The following is an 18656-nucleotide window of genomic DNA, read 5'->3' as shown; positions in this document are numbered from 1 at the left end:
GATTCAGAGCGTGGTCACGCTGGAGGCGTTCTCGTAGCGTTTTGACGCAGCTCGAGGTCCTGAAGGGGAACTTGCTGACCTCAAACTTTTCACCGGTAGTGTAATTTAGAGTTGCATGATATACCACAGTTCATTGCAGTACAGCATTTACAATTGTTAAAACACACAAAAGCAGAATAGTCCACCTTGTTATCTTATAGAGAAAAGTGTTATTTTAGATGATGTATTAATTTACTGGACTAGAAATGTACTGGATTTTATTTCAAACATCTTATGCAAGTGTATCTGCACAGTTTAGAGAGAGATTTCTCTTACAGTATGTCAGAATTGGCTGTGTACTGTAGAGGTGACATACATAACACAAGTTTGATTAGTTTTGTGAACTCCTGTCTCAGAGTTGGTTCACACTCTATTGATCGTTCGGGTCTCAAGGGATTGTGCTGTCACCACTGACAGAGAGAGAGAAGAGAAACATACACCGCTCGCTCACAAAAAAAAAGTAATCCGATACCAGAATGACGTCAAGCATTGTCGGATATCCATATTTATGACATAACCGCACAGTTTAAATTACAATAGCTGTTGATGACACTTCAAATCTCACTGCATGAAAAAGAAAAACTCGATATCTTGGAGAAACAGCTTGGAAATATGTATAAAACAACTGTGTTGGCAACATGTGAAAGCGTTAGTGTGTAGATCCTGGTAGATACAACACATTTTTCGCACTCTGTTCTAGTGCTATTAAAAGCTGGTTTAAGGTTTTTGTATGGTATTTCACTGAAATATAATAAATCTTGAAGAGCCTGTACTTGGCATCTGACAAAAGTACTATATTAGCAGATGCACAATGTATATAATTGGATTACATTGGGTTTTTTTCTTCTTCCAGTGGTTAAAAGCGACATATGGCTCCAGCGTTAGCAATTTGAGAGCATGTTATGTCAATGTTGTTCAAGACAGTGTGGCAAATTTGAGACAAATTCCCATTTTACTCAGAATTCTAAATGCACGAAAATATGCAGCTGAGGGTTTGTGTGGAAAATTAGAAGATCAAATATGAAGTACCTTTTTTTGATACAGGATGGACTGAAATGCTGCAATGGACATTAAATTTGCAGTCCAGTCAGCGGTTGTTATGACATGGCGATGGTTAATTTCATGAATATTAATTAGGCCGTGCTGACGTTGCTTGGTAACCTTTCTAGACTGCCCAGTCATGCAAGTAATTAATATTCATGAGGCAAACCTTCACCATAGTAGTAGCTTCATAAGTCCATATCCTGTGCTTGAGTTCCTGCATTTGAGATTCAATATCAGGTCATACTTGTATCAAGCAAGGATGCATTAAATTCATCAAAAGTGACAGTAAAGATTTTTACGTTGTTACAAAGAATTTTATTTCAAACAAATGCAGTTCTTTTGAATTTTCTTTTCTTCAAAGCATCCTGAAAAATATTAATTGTCACTGCAGTTTTCAACATTGATAATAGCAAGAATGATTTCTGAAGGATCATGTGGCACTGAAGACACTGAACACTGGAGTAATAATGCTGAACATTCAGCTTTGCATCTCAGTAATATATTACTTTTTTTTTACAATATATTAAAATAGAAAAGAGTTATTCAAAATTGTTAGAATACTTCACAATATTACTGTTTTACTGTATTTTCGATCAATTAAATGCAGTCTTGGTGAGGATAAGGCACTTCTTTCAAAAGCATTAAACATCTTTCCAACCCTAAACTTTTTAATGCTTATGTAAGTGCACAGTAATACAGTACAATACATGTTAATTCAGAAACCGCATCTAAAGCAGAGTATTTGATCTTCTCAAAAAGATGTCAAAACTATAATATTGACCATTTAACATTAGCAATGCAATGCTTAAAATCGTTTAAACAATTAACTATTCAAGAGCCCGATTGAACCTATTTGGTCACATTTTTATTCGTGAACTTCAACCATTAGCCTGCACTCTTAGAAATAAAGGTGCCAAGAACCCCTAGAACCCCTTGGTGAGGTCATATCAAAAACCTTTGTCCACTACAACCTTGTGCAATGGGGAGGCTTAATAGATGAACCTTTGCTAAGTCAAGTCAAAACTAACTGTTGCTTTGGTATGTTAGATGACTGCAGATGTAGTACCGTGTGTTTGTAATTTCCCCATCTTGTAAAGACTGTGTGCGCTGTCATTCATTTGTGACTAGAAGACACTGCAGACTCTGTCGCTACAGGGGGTTTGTGGGTCAGTGGATATATGCATACATCAGACGTCTGTAGTTCTTTTCTCTTTTTTTTCTTTCTTAGTGCAGGGGCACAAAAAGCACCTTTACTTGTTTGAAAAAGTAGGTGTTAAAACTATAGGGAATTATAGCAGACAGCAGGAGTGCACTTAGGATGAGTCGGCTGCCCAGCACTTTGACAGACATCAGTCAGAAAAATACAGATGGTTGGATGGATAGATTTAATCAGTTTGAACCTGCGTGTATAAGATTTTAGATTTTTTTAAATAAGTATTTTGTGCTCATCAAGGCTACATTTATTTGATCAAAATACTGTAAAAACTGCAATATTGGTAAATATTAATTAAAATAAATATTTGTAGCATTATAAATGCCTTCACTGTCACTTTTGACCAATTAGATGCATCATTTCTGATTAAAAGTATTAATTTCTTTCAAAAAACGAAATCTTACTGGCTCCTTGTACTGACACTGTATGTAAATTGAAGTTTTCAGAACAGAACACAAGATAAAGTATAGGATATAAATTATTAAGTATGAGTTATTCAAGCGTAGTGTGGTCTGCGATTAGGATCCTTGGGCTATTTCCCAATTTCTGCCTATGTTCAGCTCATTAACCCAATCAGTGATTAGGTAGATTTCAGATCACATTATGAATCAGTCTTACAATCATTACACGCACACACACCATTTTCCAGTTATGAAATCCTTTTTGAAAAAGAACATTTGCAATTGAGCTATTGGGATATGCCTACGTGACCTTTCTTGCTGATTATTAAGCTGCATTTTCAGTATTTTTTTAGCCAAATAATTAATACTCATTCATGTTTTTATGGATAGCAGACAAGAGGGTGACAGATTAATTTGTAGGCCAGTAACCTTTTTTAAATATGAGACTGTTAAGATGTTTTTTTATATCTTTGTATTGATTTATTTCTTTAGCTGTTCATATCTATCTCCTCTCGCTTCAAAAACTATTTTAGAATTACTGTATCATGGACATGCACAGAATTAAATCTATATTACAAATAATATGTTCATAATTGATTAATAATGTTGATAAGACACGTACATGATACAAACTATATAACCAAATTTGGATTAATATTGAAATATTGTTGTGCATGTAAAGTGATCACTCATTTATTCCATTGGGGTTTTGTGAACACGTTGCATGTATATAGTTTTGTCATAGATGAAATTATCACTGTGCATACCAGAGGCCACAATGCAGTATTAAATGCTTAATAATATAACAATGCATGCTTTATGAAAGTGCCTTTGTCTCTCAAATGACCTGTACTTGATCTGTGAAGCATTTATGAAGCCCGTGTTTTTAATCAACCTCCTGCAACATGATGACAAAGCCTCAATGTTTACAGTCACTGACAAGAATGACAGAAAAGTCCAAATAAATAAATCCAGAATTTGTCAGCCGCAGCAAGCGAAAAGGGGAAACGTCTCTGCATTCAGCTCCAAGCCAGTAATCTATGCAAACATTAGCATGCGAGTCATTAGCATGTAGTTAATGAAATGTTTGTGAGCACTATCTCACGGGTCCACATTCTCCTGAGTAACAGAGCGAGTGAGGGACACAGCATGCAGAACAGCCAAAGCAGATATAAATAACTTAGGATAAGATCTAATTATTTTCAACATATTTACAGCCAGCGACTCTAGACTCGAGTGTGATGCTATTTTTAAGAACTTTTGAACAATCTAATAATCTAAAAAAAATTTCCACAATAAAGAACCTTTTGTGCAATGTAAATGTTCCATGGATATTAAAGGTTCTTCAGAAAACCATAGACGTCAATAAAGAAATTTCATTTTTATTAGTAGTGTTTTAAGTGGAAAAAGATTCTTCTGATCATTAAAGAAAAAAAATGGTTCTCTCAAGAAATGTTCACTGAATGTTTCTTTGGGGAACCCAACATGGTTCTTCCATGGCATTTCTGTGAAACCCCCCTTTTGGAAACTTTATATGTGACCATGCACCACAAAACCAGTCATAAGGGTCAATTTTTCGAAATTGAGATTTATACATCACCTGAAAGCTGAACAAATAAGCTTTCCATTGATGTATGGATTGTTAGGATAGGACAATGACAATCTGGAATCTGAGGGTGCAAAAAAAATCAAAATATTGAGAAATCACCTTTAAAGTTGTCCAAATGAAGTTCTTAGTAATGTATATTACTAATCAAAAAATAAGTTTTAATATATAAAATATATAGATATTTTTTAGTAAGAAATTTACAAAATATCTTCATGGAACATGGTCTTTACTTAATATCCTAATGATTTTTGGCATAAAATAAAAATCAATAAGTTTGACCCATACAATGTATTTTATGGCTATTGCTACAAATTTACCCCAGCGACTTAAGACTGTTATTTTGTGGTACAGGGTCACATATTTAAGAATCGCTGGTCTACAAATGATCAAAATGATTCACTTTTTGCCAACAGGATTCATTATAAAAATATAAACCATTATGTGATGAGTTACGGCAGGTTCCCCAGAATTCATGAGTTTAGAACAGAGCTGTCCAAACTCGGTCCTGGAGGGCCGGTGTCCTGCAGAGTTTAGCTCCAACCCTAATTAAACACACCTGAACCAGCTAATCAAGCTCTAACTAGGCATAGAAACTTCTACTCAGGTGTGTTGAGGCAAGTTGGAGCTAAACTCTGCAGGACACCGGCCCTCCAGGACCGAGTTTGGACAGCCCTGGTTTAGAAGGTGATATTACATTTCTAACCATTCTTCATAAGTGTTGATTGTGAACTACAAGGTTTCAGAAGTTAATAATAAGAATATAGCAACATGAACGCATCCTCTTAATGATCAAGCATTTGACACGGTTTAGGGCAGAGTTAACATTTAAACCAGACCGAAAAGTCTGAAATCCACAGTCTGAAATCTACCCTTGTGCAACCTTGATGTTTTTAAATGGCATATGACTTAAAGGTCTTCAGACATTCAATGTATGCTACACCACTGACACTTATCATGCATTATCAAGCTGCGTTTAATTCTCTTTCTTTCATTTCAGAACAAAGCATGGCGTACCTCCAAAGAGTATTTCCGGGAAAACAGAGGACTTTCATGTTTGTTGTAATTAGAGGAAGCTGATATAAAGATGTAGATTCCATTTTCATCTCCGCTATGTATAAAATCCCTTGACAGCACCATAATTAGTCTCTCTCTGTCCTTTATTGTGAAGAAATCCTTCAGTGCTGGCATGGCCCACACTGACGTGAGTTTGAAATCCATAAAAAGACATCTGAGACAAAGACATGCAGTGAAAGCAGACAACTGCATAAAGCCAATACAAACCCCAGCTTCTCTGGGCTAATTGGTATTTGTCAGATGAGCGTCTAGGCGCGCTTAAAAGGTATACATAAAACATTGCATTGATCTCTGAGGTAAACACGCTTTAACGACAACAGCGGGCTTCATTAGGTCATTAATTTGAGGTGGACTCACCCTTTCTTTCTTTGTGTGTATATTGAGCTCACTCAGACTAGGACAGAGTCACATTCAAGTTGACTAACTCGACACAAACACTGCGGCACAATCTTCCTCTCGCTGCTTGCCCTACCCTGCTCGCCCCTTTTGTGGTTTCACTGTTCGGCGTTAATCATAAAGCCACGCGGTTCGCACTGTAGTTTTTGCACTTTTTTACTGTCACTCGTGGAGGTTTACAATAGATTTCTTCACATGCAGACTCTCTGAGGAGTTGAAAAGCGCATGAACCCAAACTCAGCAAAGCTCTCTCTCTCTCTCTCTCTCTCTCTCTCTCTCTCTCTCTCTTTCTCTCTCTCTCTCTCTCTCTCTCTCATCTAATCTCCTCTGCTGGCTGTGGACTCCGCTGGTTCTTTTGAGTGGATAAGGACATGCGCTGCAAATACTTAGATAGCTGGAGGTTCCTGTGAGAACTGACTTTTCTGTGACAGAGAGTGGGGAAAAAAAGAAAAATAAACAACATCAGCAAGATCTTTATCAGGTTTTATCCAACTCGTTTAGCGTGTTTCTTTGCAGATTTTTGTACAACGTGTTTGCTTTTTATCACATGACCATGTGAATTGGGTATTTATTTTCTTCTTTATTTATTATTTTTTTTGTGTGGTTAATTAGTATACAGAGTATTTAATTGGAGGTATTATAATATACATCAGAACCATTGCTAGACATATAATGAGAACGAGTTTGCCCATTAGAGCAGTATCATAATGCAAAGCCATTAATGCATAATTAATTGAAAACTGTTTATATTTCCATTGTTTAGTTTGACTATCAATGATGCCATTGATGTTTTAATACTATTAATACATGTACCTGTACCAGTATTAATAATAATAATAATAATAATAATAATAATTATTATTATTATTATTATTATTATTATTATTATTATTATTATTAACTATGGTGTTACACAGATATTGGTGCAATCGTATGTTAATTAAATAATGACAAGTTGCAAGTTTAAATAAAAAAAAAAAAATTAAATAGATGTTCAAATTTGGACAAAATAAATACAACTAATTATTAAATATAGTTTTATTATGAATAAAAAATTAAATTGCAGTATAATTGCAGTATAAGTGCAGTAAGTGCATATACATATTTATATTTATATGCACTATAATATATTTTACATATATTTATATGCATTATAATATATTTTAGAAAGATACTTCCCTACTATATAGTAGGCAAAAAGAGTGGCATATCTGATTCACAGTATTTATAAAACATTAGTCAAAAATATCCAGGTGACATACTACTTCCAGGGTTTATATTTCCAGTGTTTAGTTTGACTATCAATGATGCCATTGATGTTTTAATACTATTAATACATGTACCTGTACCAGTATTAATAATAATAATAATAATAATAATAATAATTATTATTATTATTATTATTATTATTATTATTATTATTATTATTAACTATGGTGTTACACAGATATTGGTGCAATCGTATGTTAATTAAATAATGACAAGTTGCAAGTTTAAATAAAATAAAAAAATTAAATAGATGTTCAAATTTGGACAAAATACAACTAATTATTAAATATAGTTTTATTATGAATAAAAAATTAAATTGCAGTATAATTGCAGTATAAGTGCAGTAAGTGCATATACATATTTATATTTATATGCACTATAATATATTTTACATATATTTATATGCATTATAATATATTTTAGAAAGATACTTCCCTACTATATAGTAGGCAAAAAGAGTGGCATATCTGATTCACAGTATTTATAAAACATTAGTCAAAAATATCCAGGTGACATACTACTTCCAGGGAGAGTCTGAAGTGTGCATCCAATGGACTATCCCATGAAGCCACGGGATAAAATTTGTGAATGGCAATGTAGTACGTCCATATTACATTATTACTACACACATTCATAAGATATAGAACATAATATTTATTGTTGCAAAGTACTTACTCAAAGAAGTATCTACTCAGAGAAGTATCTACAACTATCTACTTGTTCGAATGCAACATCAATGTTTAGTGTGTTTTTTTTTTTTACAAATGTTCTGAATGTTTGGTATGACTGTTGTTTTTTTTTTTTTAAAGGATTCTTTTATTGTACCTTTTCTGTTAATTGCCCACACATAGCTTCTAACCTTTTTAACTTGCAAAAAATTACATTCAGAAAAGATCTTCAGCCTAGGTGCAGCGATGCCTCTGATATATACTCTGAATATACATTTGTTATCTCAGTTAACATTTAATATTTACAATTGCTGTTCTACATCACATAATTAGTTGACACTTGCAGTAGTGCTACAACTGTTATATTAACATGAGGTTCCCCTCTATCACTTCATGATGTGGTTCTCCATGCTCAGATGAGTTTATAATTCTGACAAGTCCTAATGAACATGTGCTAAATATTTAAACATTCAAATGTGAGCCATCATTCTGTAACTTTCCATTATTAGTGCTTGCAAAAATGATCAAGATTATGGCATTCTTTTTTTTTTTATCAATTTGTATTATATATATATATAGTGGGTACGGAAAGTATTCAGACTCCTTTATATTTTTCACTCTTTGTTATATTGCAGCCATTTGCTAAAATCATTTAAGTTCATTTTTTTTCCTCATTAATGTACACACAGCACCCCATATTGACAGAAAAACACAGAATTGTTGACATTTTTGCAGATTTATTAAAAAAGAAAAACTGGGCCACGGCACCTGAGCAGTTATAATGACCAGTGGATGGCCAGTAAGATGTTTCTGGATTGTGAGTTTTTTATAAATATAGTGGTGTGTGCTGTTAAAATTTGAAAGATTTCCCAGTGGTTTTAAGCTTGAGTCATCACAAAATTACATTTAGAAAACTGTCTCTTTAATCCTGTTTGTTTTGCATTTCTGCCTGATGCGGCTTCATATTAATTCAAAGCAGAAGCTGTTTTCACATATCATAGACTAACTGAATTATAAATTATAGTGTATTTGCTTTGTAGAACATAAGTGCCAATATTCAATTTCTCACTTTTATATTCATCCCTGTTGCAGTGATGGGAGTATTTTAGACTTTTAGGGTTTCAAACATCCTAGTATCTGCAACTAACTACAAGTTTTGACATTACAACATTCATTAGATTTCACACGAGTTATTTTCCAATGGGTAGTGATTTACCAAAGCAAAATATATTTTTTTTTGTCAAATTTAATGAGATTGAGCTAATAATCAAACACATCCTCCTAAAACTACTATCTTTTTTTATGAAGCACTGATTAATGTTAGGTAATCGTTTAATTCAGACCATTCATTAAAATTAACTGATTCAACTATTATGAACTAAGTTTTTTTTTTTTTTATGAATAATATAATTATTACTAGCTTGACTGTTGAACTACTATAATTATTAGCTTGACTGTTGAACTGCTTCAAACTGTAGCTTATTAATCGAAAGCACAGTTTAGCTGTACGATATAGATATAATTTGTGAATGCCTATAGACTACACAGTAGAAAAAGAGCCATGAAGCAAGCGGTGAGAGCACAGTTGTTTTATTGGAAATATTCTTCCCATTTTATGGATTATTTCTGGCTCCACACTGGAAAATAAATCCTCTTTTAGGGCTTGTCTATGTCAGGGGCCAGTGGAGGCCTTGCTTTGATAGACATAAATATGGCATCCCACAAGGCTCTGTAAAGGTTGCTGAATTATCTTTATGAGGAGAACCATCAATGGCTTTGATGGCTTCTCGCTGGGGCTCTAAGTACCCGTCTATTGGGCTACGCAAGTTCTCGCACGTCACCCACACACACACTAGTAAGAAATGGGGGGAAATGGATGGAATAGTTGCTCCACAGTGGTCTCCCCGAACCAGCATGTGGGTGTTTCGTTCTCCCTTGCCCTCCTACAGTATTTATGGGAACCCTGTGTCTTTCTAGCACTTTAATTGGGAACGAGAGTGGACGGTAGAAGAGAAGCGGGCCAAAAGCATGTGATTGCTGTCATGCCAGAGAAACACAGCAGCCAGAAAAAGAGGGAGCAATAGAAGGAGAAAAGAGAGAAGCATCAAAGCTCTGGGAAGGAGGCCAGGACACTGCTGAGTCTGACACTTCCTCAACCGACGGACTCATCGCAGTCAGCGCTGTTTTGTTGCCTTGTCACGTAAAATGCAATGCTATGAGGGCGGAATCTCATTCTAGTTTTTGATTGATTTATTGTTTTCTCCTTACCCACTCTTGCCTGCTCGCCTTTCTGTTGCACACGTTTCTTTTCTTGCATTATTCCCCACAAAAACAACCCTGCACCATAAGAGGAAGAGATTTCGATCTGTCTGTGCTACCACTCCTCTCTCCACCCCAAACCTATCACACGTTTACATTTAGAAGATGAATGCAATGATGAAAGCTTCTGACATAAAATTGGCCGACCCCCTTCTCGCATGCACCGGGGGTGTAACTGCTGCTGTCTCTGCCATCTGACGCCAGTGGCTTGACAAGTGCTCCGCTCTGATCTTTATGCTTTTTTTATTTGAACCGAATCATATTGTACTGGTAGGCCCACCTTTCAGCAAATGGCACATAGAGGTTTGTCTCTCAACTGATTTGTGTCCTGACTTGATCTTGGCTAAAAACATGCATGATTCGTGCATGTTGAAAGCCGGGACATCAGCTGTTATCATCAGGTCACGGTTATAATGTAAGCCTTTGAATTAAACCCACACAAGCATATCAGTTTTGGAACATCAGGATGTGGTCATTAATATAAAGAGGGTTATTATGGCACTTTGTATCCCACACATCGATTCATTCTAATAGCCTACATTCACATTGATTTTGTTCTAATACATCATTAGCTATCATGCTGAAAGCATTATCCGTTAGGTATGGGTTCATTTGATGTTTGTGATTCATGTTTGTAACTGACCCTTGTGCTTGTTTGTGTTGTGTGTTAATGGTCAAAATGACTGTAATTGCTCATATTATACTGTACAGTAGCTCACTGGTAGAGCATGATGCTAGCAACCACATGGTCATAGGTTTGATTCCCATTTATACATTTCGCAAATGCTCTAATCCATTGCATTAAATGTATATATTTTATCAGTCCATGCATTCCCTTGGAATCGAACCCAAGACCTACTAGAAGGAACTTCCACAAGTCTTGGAATGCACTTTTTATATGCACATTTTTGTTGTGCTAAAAATGTAAAATAGCCCTTAAAAAAAGATGGATATAGATGGAAAAGCATGCTATTTTGATATATTTCATGGCACTATTTTATTACATACTCATCTGTATGTATTTGTACCCTAACTGCAAGGTATTTGAAAGAATACCATGGTATTATAATCATGGATCTATGTCCGAACAACTGTGTAAGGGGTAAGGGGTAAGGGGTAAAAAAAACAATCTGCACTTATGCATGGTTCACTCTGAAAGTATGTAATGTTTGAAAAACTTTGAACTGTACAAAAAGATGAGGACATGCACTTTCTTACAGTTACTGTAAAAAAAAAACAAGGAAAGAAAGAAACTTTTTTCAAGAGTACCAGCCCTTACCTTTCCAACATACTGCTTTCCAGTTCCCGTCCACTCCTCTAAGAGAAAGAAACTATTCCACATCCATCCTCGTTTAGTGCGGTGTAGAGTCTGTCCATCCCGATCCGACGTGCTAATTCCAGGCACAGGCCAGATCAGTGCACCGCTCCATCCCAGCAAGCAGAACAACAGGAGGAAAGTAAGTTGATTGATTATCATTGTATCCGATCACTCCTGGAGAGTCCTTGATAAGGAATCAATTAAGAAACAGAGCTCTGCGTTGAAGATACTGCTGAATGGTAGGAGCGAAAAAATGGGGCATCTTATCCTTAATTCTCCTAAATTATGTCTTCTTGGGGCCTGTGACGAATAGAAAAAGATCATTAAGAAATCATTTCAACACAATATCAGCAGAAAGCTACGTGTTTGCTAAATTACCTCAGAGCAGAGTGCCACAGACGACAACGGCACTCTGTAAATTTGTGTTAGCTGACTAAAATCGTGTTGGCTAACTAGAAAACGAATCGTTAATATTGATTGATCGCAAAGGATTAAGTGACTCAAATTTTAGCACACAGCAGTCTCTCGGTGGTCTCTAATTGATTAAAACTTCATGAGCCTGAACGTCTCTAAACATTTACTTTCCTCACTCTGCATACTGTAGATTTGTGGTTACCCCCAAAATGCAGCAATGGCCAAAAAGTCGATAGCAAACTCAAAATGCTGAGGACTTCCACTTTTATAACACAAACTAGCATAAAAGAAGCAAAGGCAGCTGCTCAACAGTCTCTCCTCCAGGACTAGTTCTGATAGGTAATTTGGAGGATGTATGCATAATTTATTGGCTTTTGGAAGTTAATCCTAATAAATCTTTCTTCCCTCATTTGACGAAAGCCCATTTTCCAGAAGTCTGCAGGAAAAGGCCAAGGAGCCAAGTTAGTCTGACAGGCATTCATTACGGCAAACGTCTCCAGGGGTCTCGTGAGCAAACGAGGAGCAGATTCATAATGTTGTGGCGTTTTTGTTTAACGATCTGAATCAAAGAAAAGAAAAGAAGGGGAGGCTTGGGAAAGGGGGAAGAAAGAAATAAAACACACACGGTGTCAGCAAGGCCATCTCAGCGAACAAAGCGAATCCTTTCTTTGTCTAAGAGCAAATTAGGGCTCTGGTTCTATTTGATGTGACTGAAGTTAAGCATTTAAATGAACACTGTCTTGTGAATACAAATCAAATAATTTACTTAATGAGATATGGATGAAGTTAGGAATTATTCACTAGGCAGCGTTTGAAAGTGTGCAGACTACTCTAATTTGTGGAATCACTGGCTTTGCCAATGCGAGTAATGAATTTTGTCAGCCCCAGCAATGGAGGTCTTTTGTGGCCAATCTTCCATTCAGACATACTGTACGTTTCAATGCAGTCCAGGGTTAGCTAGTAGGGCAGAACTTTGACATTCAGAAGGTCATTATGAATTAATCATGATTTTTATTTTCACAAGAGTCTTTCACATCCGGTATGAATCACACATTGGCACGAACTGAGACGGTCTGTGTCTAGCGCCGGCCACATTTAATTTTGGAGTAAGGGTCGTTCTGATCATTCAGGAGCATGCAATCAGCAGCTGGCATAGAAAAACCTGTTCAAGTCTCTGGCGTGACCTTGACGGACAGATCCAGAGAAATATCCATCTGTCAGTGTCATGGTCCACGACCGACTTGATTGATTTAATGTTTCTATGACACGTTTTCCATCTATGGTCTTAGCTCAAGGGCGAGCGTGGACAAAAGAGTCATAAAAATTAGTTCTGATTCATGCATGTTTATTGCACGCTCTTTCAAAAAAAAGATTAAGCTGGTGCTCCCCTCTCAGAGTTTGCTCTTTCATGATTTAATAGAGTTCTCAGTGATGTGTCATATAACTACCAATTTTATCTTAGATGTTTCTCCTAAAATTGCTTAGGAGAAATAAAGATAGCCACAAATTGCTCACATTGAGTAAATGTACAGAGCTATAAAATAAATGTGGATAGCAGCACATATAATGTAGCCCATTGCAGACTTAACATTTCCTCGGGAGAAAAATAAAATCTGAGAAGCAGGAGATTTTTATCCTTTTATATGCTTATTATTTATATATTTATCTTATGTATTTTCCTGCAGTCTGTTAAAATGAATTGTGGTTCCAATCAATGAATGCTGTCTACGGTTGCTCACTTTAGCTCAGGAGATTTAATAGAATTGTCAGTTATGTTTCATTCAAGTATCATTTATTTGTATTGTATGGTTCTCCTAGGATCCCACAGAAGAAATAAATAGCCACAAATAGACAACTGTGCACATACAGTACAATAATAGAGATATCAAATGTGTGTGGAAATCAGCACAGATAATTTTGTCTATTGCAGAATTTGGTATCTTAACTTTTTACCTATGAAAAAAAAATTTCTGAGAAGTAAGAGATTTGTATCATTGTATTTTTGGTATGTATTTTCAAAGTTTCCTAAAGTCTGCTAAACTTAATTTTGGCTCCAATTCAAAATCCAATCCTCCAATCCATAAATGCTGTTTAAGAATTGACATTCTTCTTTAATAGAGTTCTCAGTTATGTTTCAGATGGATTTTCCTTAAATCTCATAAAAGAAATTAACAGCCACTAAGTAGACAATTATTGAATACAGTAGGTGAGCTATACAATAAAATGTAGATAGCATAGCTATCATATTTTTTTCAAAAGCATAGCTTTTAGAATAATGTGATGTCATTTTTGTTTATTTATTTAGCAAACTTTGGTATATTGACTAATCTGAGCACAGTTTTAAAAAAAATGAGATCTCTTCTAAACATTTCTGGTTCAAATTGTTCATGAATGCTGTCTACAAACTGATTTTCCACTGATGTTCAAATGTTGTGGTTTTTATGGAGTTCTCAAGAGAGTTATGCCCCAGTACACTTCTTTTTTTCATTTTTTTTTGTTAGCCACAAATGTGGTGTTAACATGAAGTAATAGAATAAAGAAATGAGAAATGTAGACAGCATAGCTCAGATATTTTGATTTCTGAAGAAATGTGTTTTATTGCAAAATCCAAGCACAGTTTAAAATGTTGAGATTACAACTTGAGACCAAAAAAACCCCTGAGAAGTGAGAGATTTAAGACATCAAAAAACGTATCCACACATACTGTATATTTGTTGCGTATGCTAAAGTAACAAACAATTTGTGGTTCTGATTGTTCATGAGCATTGTTTAAGAATTGGCGTTCTCCTCCTCAGGGTGCTTTTGTTTTCATTAAGCATGGCGATTTGAGTTCACACGCTGTACAAGATTTTTGCAAGTTTTCACAACATAATAATGGAGAGAGAGACGCTGTATATTTCCAGCTCAATTGGGAAGATGTTAACACTACAGATGTGAGAGGATGTAGCTTGTGAAAAGGTCCAGACAGGAGATTTGTGTTTCTATAATGACTGCTGGACTCACAGGGTGCCAGAAACCCAGATATATAATATATATATATATATATTTAAAAAAAAACTATTGTTATCATGCACTCTTAGCCTTTCCACTGCAATGTCAAGAACGTTCTGGAGAAGAAAAAAAAATACAAAAATTGTGTGCACCAATTTTTGTGTGGTGATTCTTATGATTGCATTTTCTAATTATCATTCAAGGCTGTCCTTGAGGTTTTAATAGCATTCTGGATATTAATCTTTGCTACAGCATGCCTATTAAGCAAATCTTTTTTTTATTATTTTTATTTCGCCTGCTACTATACAACAAAGAAAAGCTATCTTGCCAGATGTTTAGGGCTGTCACTTAACTATCTCACTTTGATTAGTGCATTAAAAACTTGTTTATGTGCGGCAGTAAGGGAGGATCCACGATACCATAGGGGGGAGGAACGGAGGAAGTGTGAGGGAGTGGAGCGAGGAGGAAGAATCTTCTCACTTGTCCTATTAAGAGCATCTAATTAGTGTGTATATGTGAATTTAGGCGTATGTAGACATGCTAGTCAAGGCATAATGAGGTAATGCTACATAATTATGAATTAATTGGCAGAGAGGACGGTGAGTTGTCCTACTGGAAAAAAACAACACGTCTGACCCCGTTGATCGGTGTGACACTGAAAACATTTTGTGAGCGGCATTTTGCAAACGGACGACAAAGTTCAAGTTTTGTAATTTGCAGACTTGATTGACAGTGATATACAGCTCAAGTCTGCAGGATCAGACCGCTCTGGTGAACACAGACCTGCCGAAGACTTTCTATGTAATTGCCGTAGTCCTGTCTGCAAGGTACTGCTATATTTCTCCCGAGGTTTATAAAAGCAGTCTGGGGCAGCGTTGTCTTTGGGGAATACATCTGCCAGAGTTCAACACAGCTTCGTTCACTCATGCTATCTGCCTCCAAACACACTCCTCTTTTTCTCCTCAGTATATTCCCTCTAAGACCATATCAGACACGGATCATTTAGGGAAAATGGGTTATGTCTGTCCACACCTGACTGTGTTCTGATGGATGTCTGGAGCCATATGTGGGATACGGAGTCTTGTGTCTGTGCATTTGTCGTGCTTATTATGGCTGGGGAAAGTTTTTTGCCGCTTCTCGTTTTCGTGACCTTGACATCTCAAGCGTTAAAGGATGGAGACTTCATTCAGGTTATAAGTTTGACAGGAGAACTTCACTTCTGGAAACAGGACGAACAAATCGCTTAATAATATATAGACTGCATACTCTCTAAATGATTGAAATATTGCCCGGGGCCTGTCTGATTTCTGACAATCGAAGCAGCCTCTCGGTCTGTCCAGATTATTCGCAGGGCATCAAACTCTCTGCCACGGTCAGATAAAGATGGACTTAGAGTTTGTTTTTTGTAACATTTACTGTAGCAGAGGCCTTCCTTCAGTTGAAATTTAGGGCTGGGGCTTGTGGAATCTGGATGAGAGTGTTTAAAATGATTGAAGATCAACCATGATGAAGACTGGGCTTCATTGCTGCTAAGCACTGAATTTTGAGCCACTTGGTGGAGCTAACTCTCTCTCAGATAACACTGAAGTTCTCTATCTGTGTCTCGCTCGGTTTCCCTGTGTGTATCATGTGTCTTCAGCCTAAAATGCTGAAAATATATGCTAATAGATTTTCACTGAAGGCATGACATAGGAATTGGATTCTGATTGGCTGTTTACGTTCATTTTCAGGCTAATATAAATTTGATGTTATTGCAGGACAGTTTTTATTTAGAAAGTGATATATATATATATATATATATAGAGAGAGAGAGAGAGAGAGAGAGAGAGAGAGATTTTAATATATATAATACCAAACCAATACCAATTCAATTAATCCAATACCAATGAATCAAGTTTTATTTCTGACTGTATATATATCATAATCAGAAATAAAGCTTGATTCCCAAATTAATGTTCTTTCCTAAATGTGCTCAGGAGATTCTCAGTTTTATGTTTTATGTATTGACATGCAGGCAAAATATAGAGCTATACAATTATCATAAATATAGTAGCTCAGAATTTCAGATCCATATTCATATTGAAATTTGACCTTGGAATATCACAAATATGAGCAAAGTTTGAGACATTGATGAGATATCATAATGATCTCCTTTGGAAGTTGTTTTTCTCAACTGGGAAAAAATGTGGAAACCAGGAGACTTTAGGAAAGGTCTCCTTTTGCATTCAATTTAAGAAAATATTGAGATTTTATGTGATTTATTCTTGCATATAGATTATGTTTCCAGAAGAAGAATCTGTATAAAACAGAAACAAAAAGTGTTTCATAAGCCTGTAAATGTCTCTCTCTAGACAATCGTCTCCTAAATGTGTGTGCTGTCAGTGACAGATCTTCTATTCACAGGCTTTTGTGCGAGTTTCCAAGTGAATCGTTTTGCATTGAAAGAGATGCTATTAGTGTGCCTAATTTAGAAAGCAGAAATGCAACGAGCACTTTAGAGGTTAATTTGTATTGGACAATAATTAACACTCACTAATGGCTTCCGATACCAAGATCCAGTTGATCGGCTGTATTTAGAAGTAGCATATCCTAGTGTTTATGTGTGTGTGTGTGTGTGTGTGTGTGTGTGTGTGTGCATGCGTGTGTGAGTGTGTGTGTGTGTGTGTGTGTGTGTGTGTGTGTGTGTGTGTGTATGTGTGTGTGAAAGAAACAGTGAGAGGTAGTGAGTGATTAGGCATGAGCAGCAGGGTAGACTCGTGCTGTGTCCAAATGCAATACATATTTATGAAATATTCCTGCTTGTCTCTCTCTCTTTCTCCTGCACACACACGCACACTCACACACACTCACGTACATCGTTTATCTTCAAACTGAGGCAGCCAGTAAAATAGCTGCCAGATGACACACAGGTCAAGGCAATAATCTGCTTATCAGAATCAAGCAAAAGCATTTGTATAATTGCAGGATTCATAACAGAGCGTTTGTCAAATAAAATTACCGCAGAGCAGCTCTGCCAGCCCATTTGAAGTTTTTAGACACATCGTTTGCGGTCTAAATTTATAATATTTATGTTATATGCACCTAGAACAATCTTATATGGTTGTAGCAAAACAGTTTTAATCAAAGTTATTTAATCATAACCAACAATAATTCTCCATTTGATCTTAAACAACAAACTTTACCTCCATATTGGCAAAAATATTAAAAATAATTTAAAAGTAGAAAACAACGCACCTCTAAATCTGACTTCTCACAGGTAACCGTGACTTCAAATGTCTAGAGATTAAATTCAACAGCACGAGAAACAGTTCAAACAGTTTCTAGCCAGGAATTCCCTCTCAATTCCTCACAATATAAACTCACTTTACTGAAACTTGATAAATCCCATTCAGTAGGTCCTTGAAAATTAATGTGCAGTGAAATATTCACAAAAGAGACCAAACCCTCTCTTTGGGTCCTAGACGCATTTTCTGAAATCACCTGCAAAAGAAACGAATCAGCCGTCTACTCACACTCTTTTTGCTTTTGCCACGTCTTTCTCAGTTGCTTTAAATCCGTCTTAGCCACTCTTTAATCAAATAGTTCCTCCAGTGTAAAATGATCTCCACGGCAACCACTCTGCAGGGCACATCTGTCTTAATGATAACCTTTAGATTTAGCAAGCGAGAGAGAAAATTATGTACATGGCTGCTCTCTTTCCGGACTCTCTTCATCCGTCTGAGCTAAAGTGGGGGACCGAGAGAGCACAAGAGCAACAGAGCTGGAGAGGGAGGGACAGATGAGAGATAGAGAGAGAGAGAGAAAGAGACACACACACACACAGAGAGAGTGAGAGAGTTTTACCTATACTCCATTGTTTTCTGCTGTGTTTTCGACACACTTCTATATCTCCTTAGCATAA

General features: G+C 36.1%; 1 protein-coding gene across 2 annotated transcripts in view; it reads right to left on the bottom strand.

Moving 5' to 3' along the window:
- The window catches only part of LOC107560959 (cadherin-10-like), a 49181-nt gene extending 30728 nt beyond the window's left edge, over nucleotides 1-18453 (bottom strand). Inside the window, exons 1-3 of one of the 2 annotated variants that reach the window (XM_016245267.1) lie at nucleotides 18270-18453; nucleotides 15702-15705; nucleotides 11312-11650 (exon numbers count right to left, since the gene is read on the bottom strand). In XM_016245267.1, the coding sequence (XP_016100753.1) occupies nucleotides 11312-11509 (198 nt within the window). In that variant the 5' untranslated portion in view covers nucleotides 11510-11650; nucleotides 15702-15705; nucleotides 18270-18453. Of the gene's footprint in view, nucleotides 1-11311; nucleotides 11651-15701; nucleotides 15706-18267 lie in introns of both variants that reach the window. The other variant, XM_016245268.1, reaches the window with a different exon arrangement.
- Nucleotides 18454-18656: the final 203 nt, after the last annotated feature.

The sequence above is a fragment of the Sinocyclocheilus grahami genome, unplaced genomic scaffold, assembly GCF_001515645.1.
Source record: "Sinocyclocheilus grahami isolate Dianchi unplaced genomic scaffold, SAMN03320097.WGS_v1.1 scaffold748.1, whole genome shotgun sequence".
In the NCBI taxonomy this organism is placed as follows: domain Eukaryota; kingdom Metazoa; phylum Chordata; class Actinopteri; order Cypriniformes; family Cyprinidae; genus Sinocyclocheilus; species Sinocyclocheilus grahami.
Note: the sequence above shows the minus strand (reverse complement) of the source record. Positions and strands in the feature narration are given on the sequence as shown.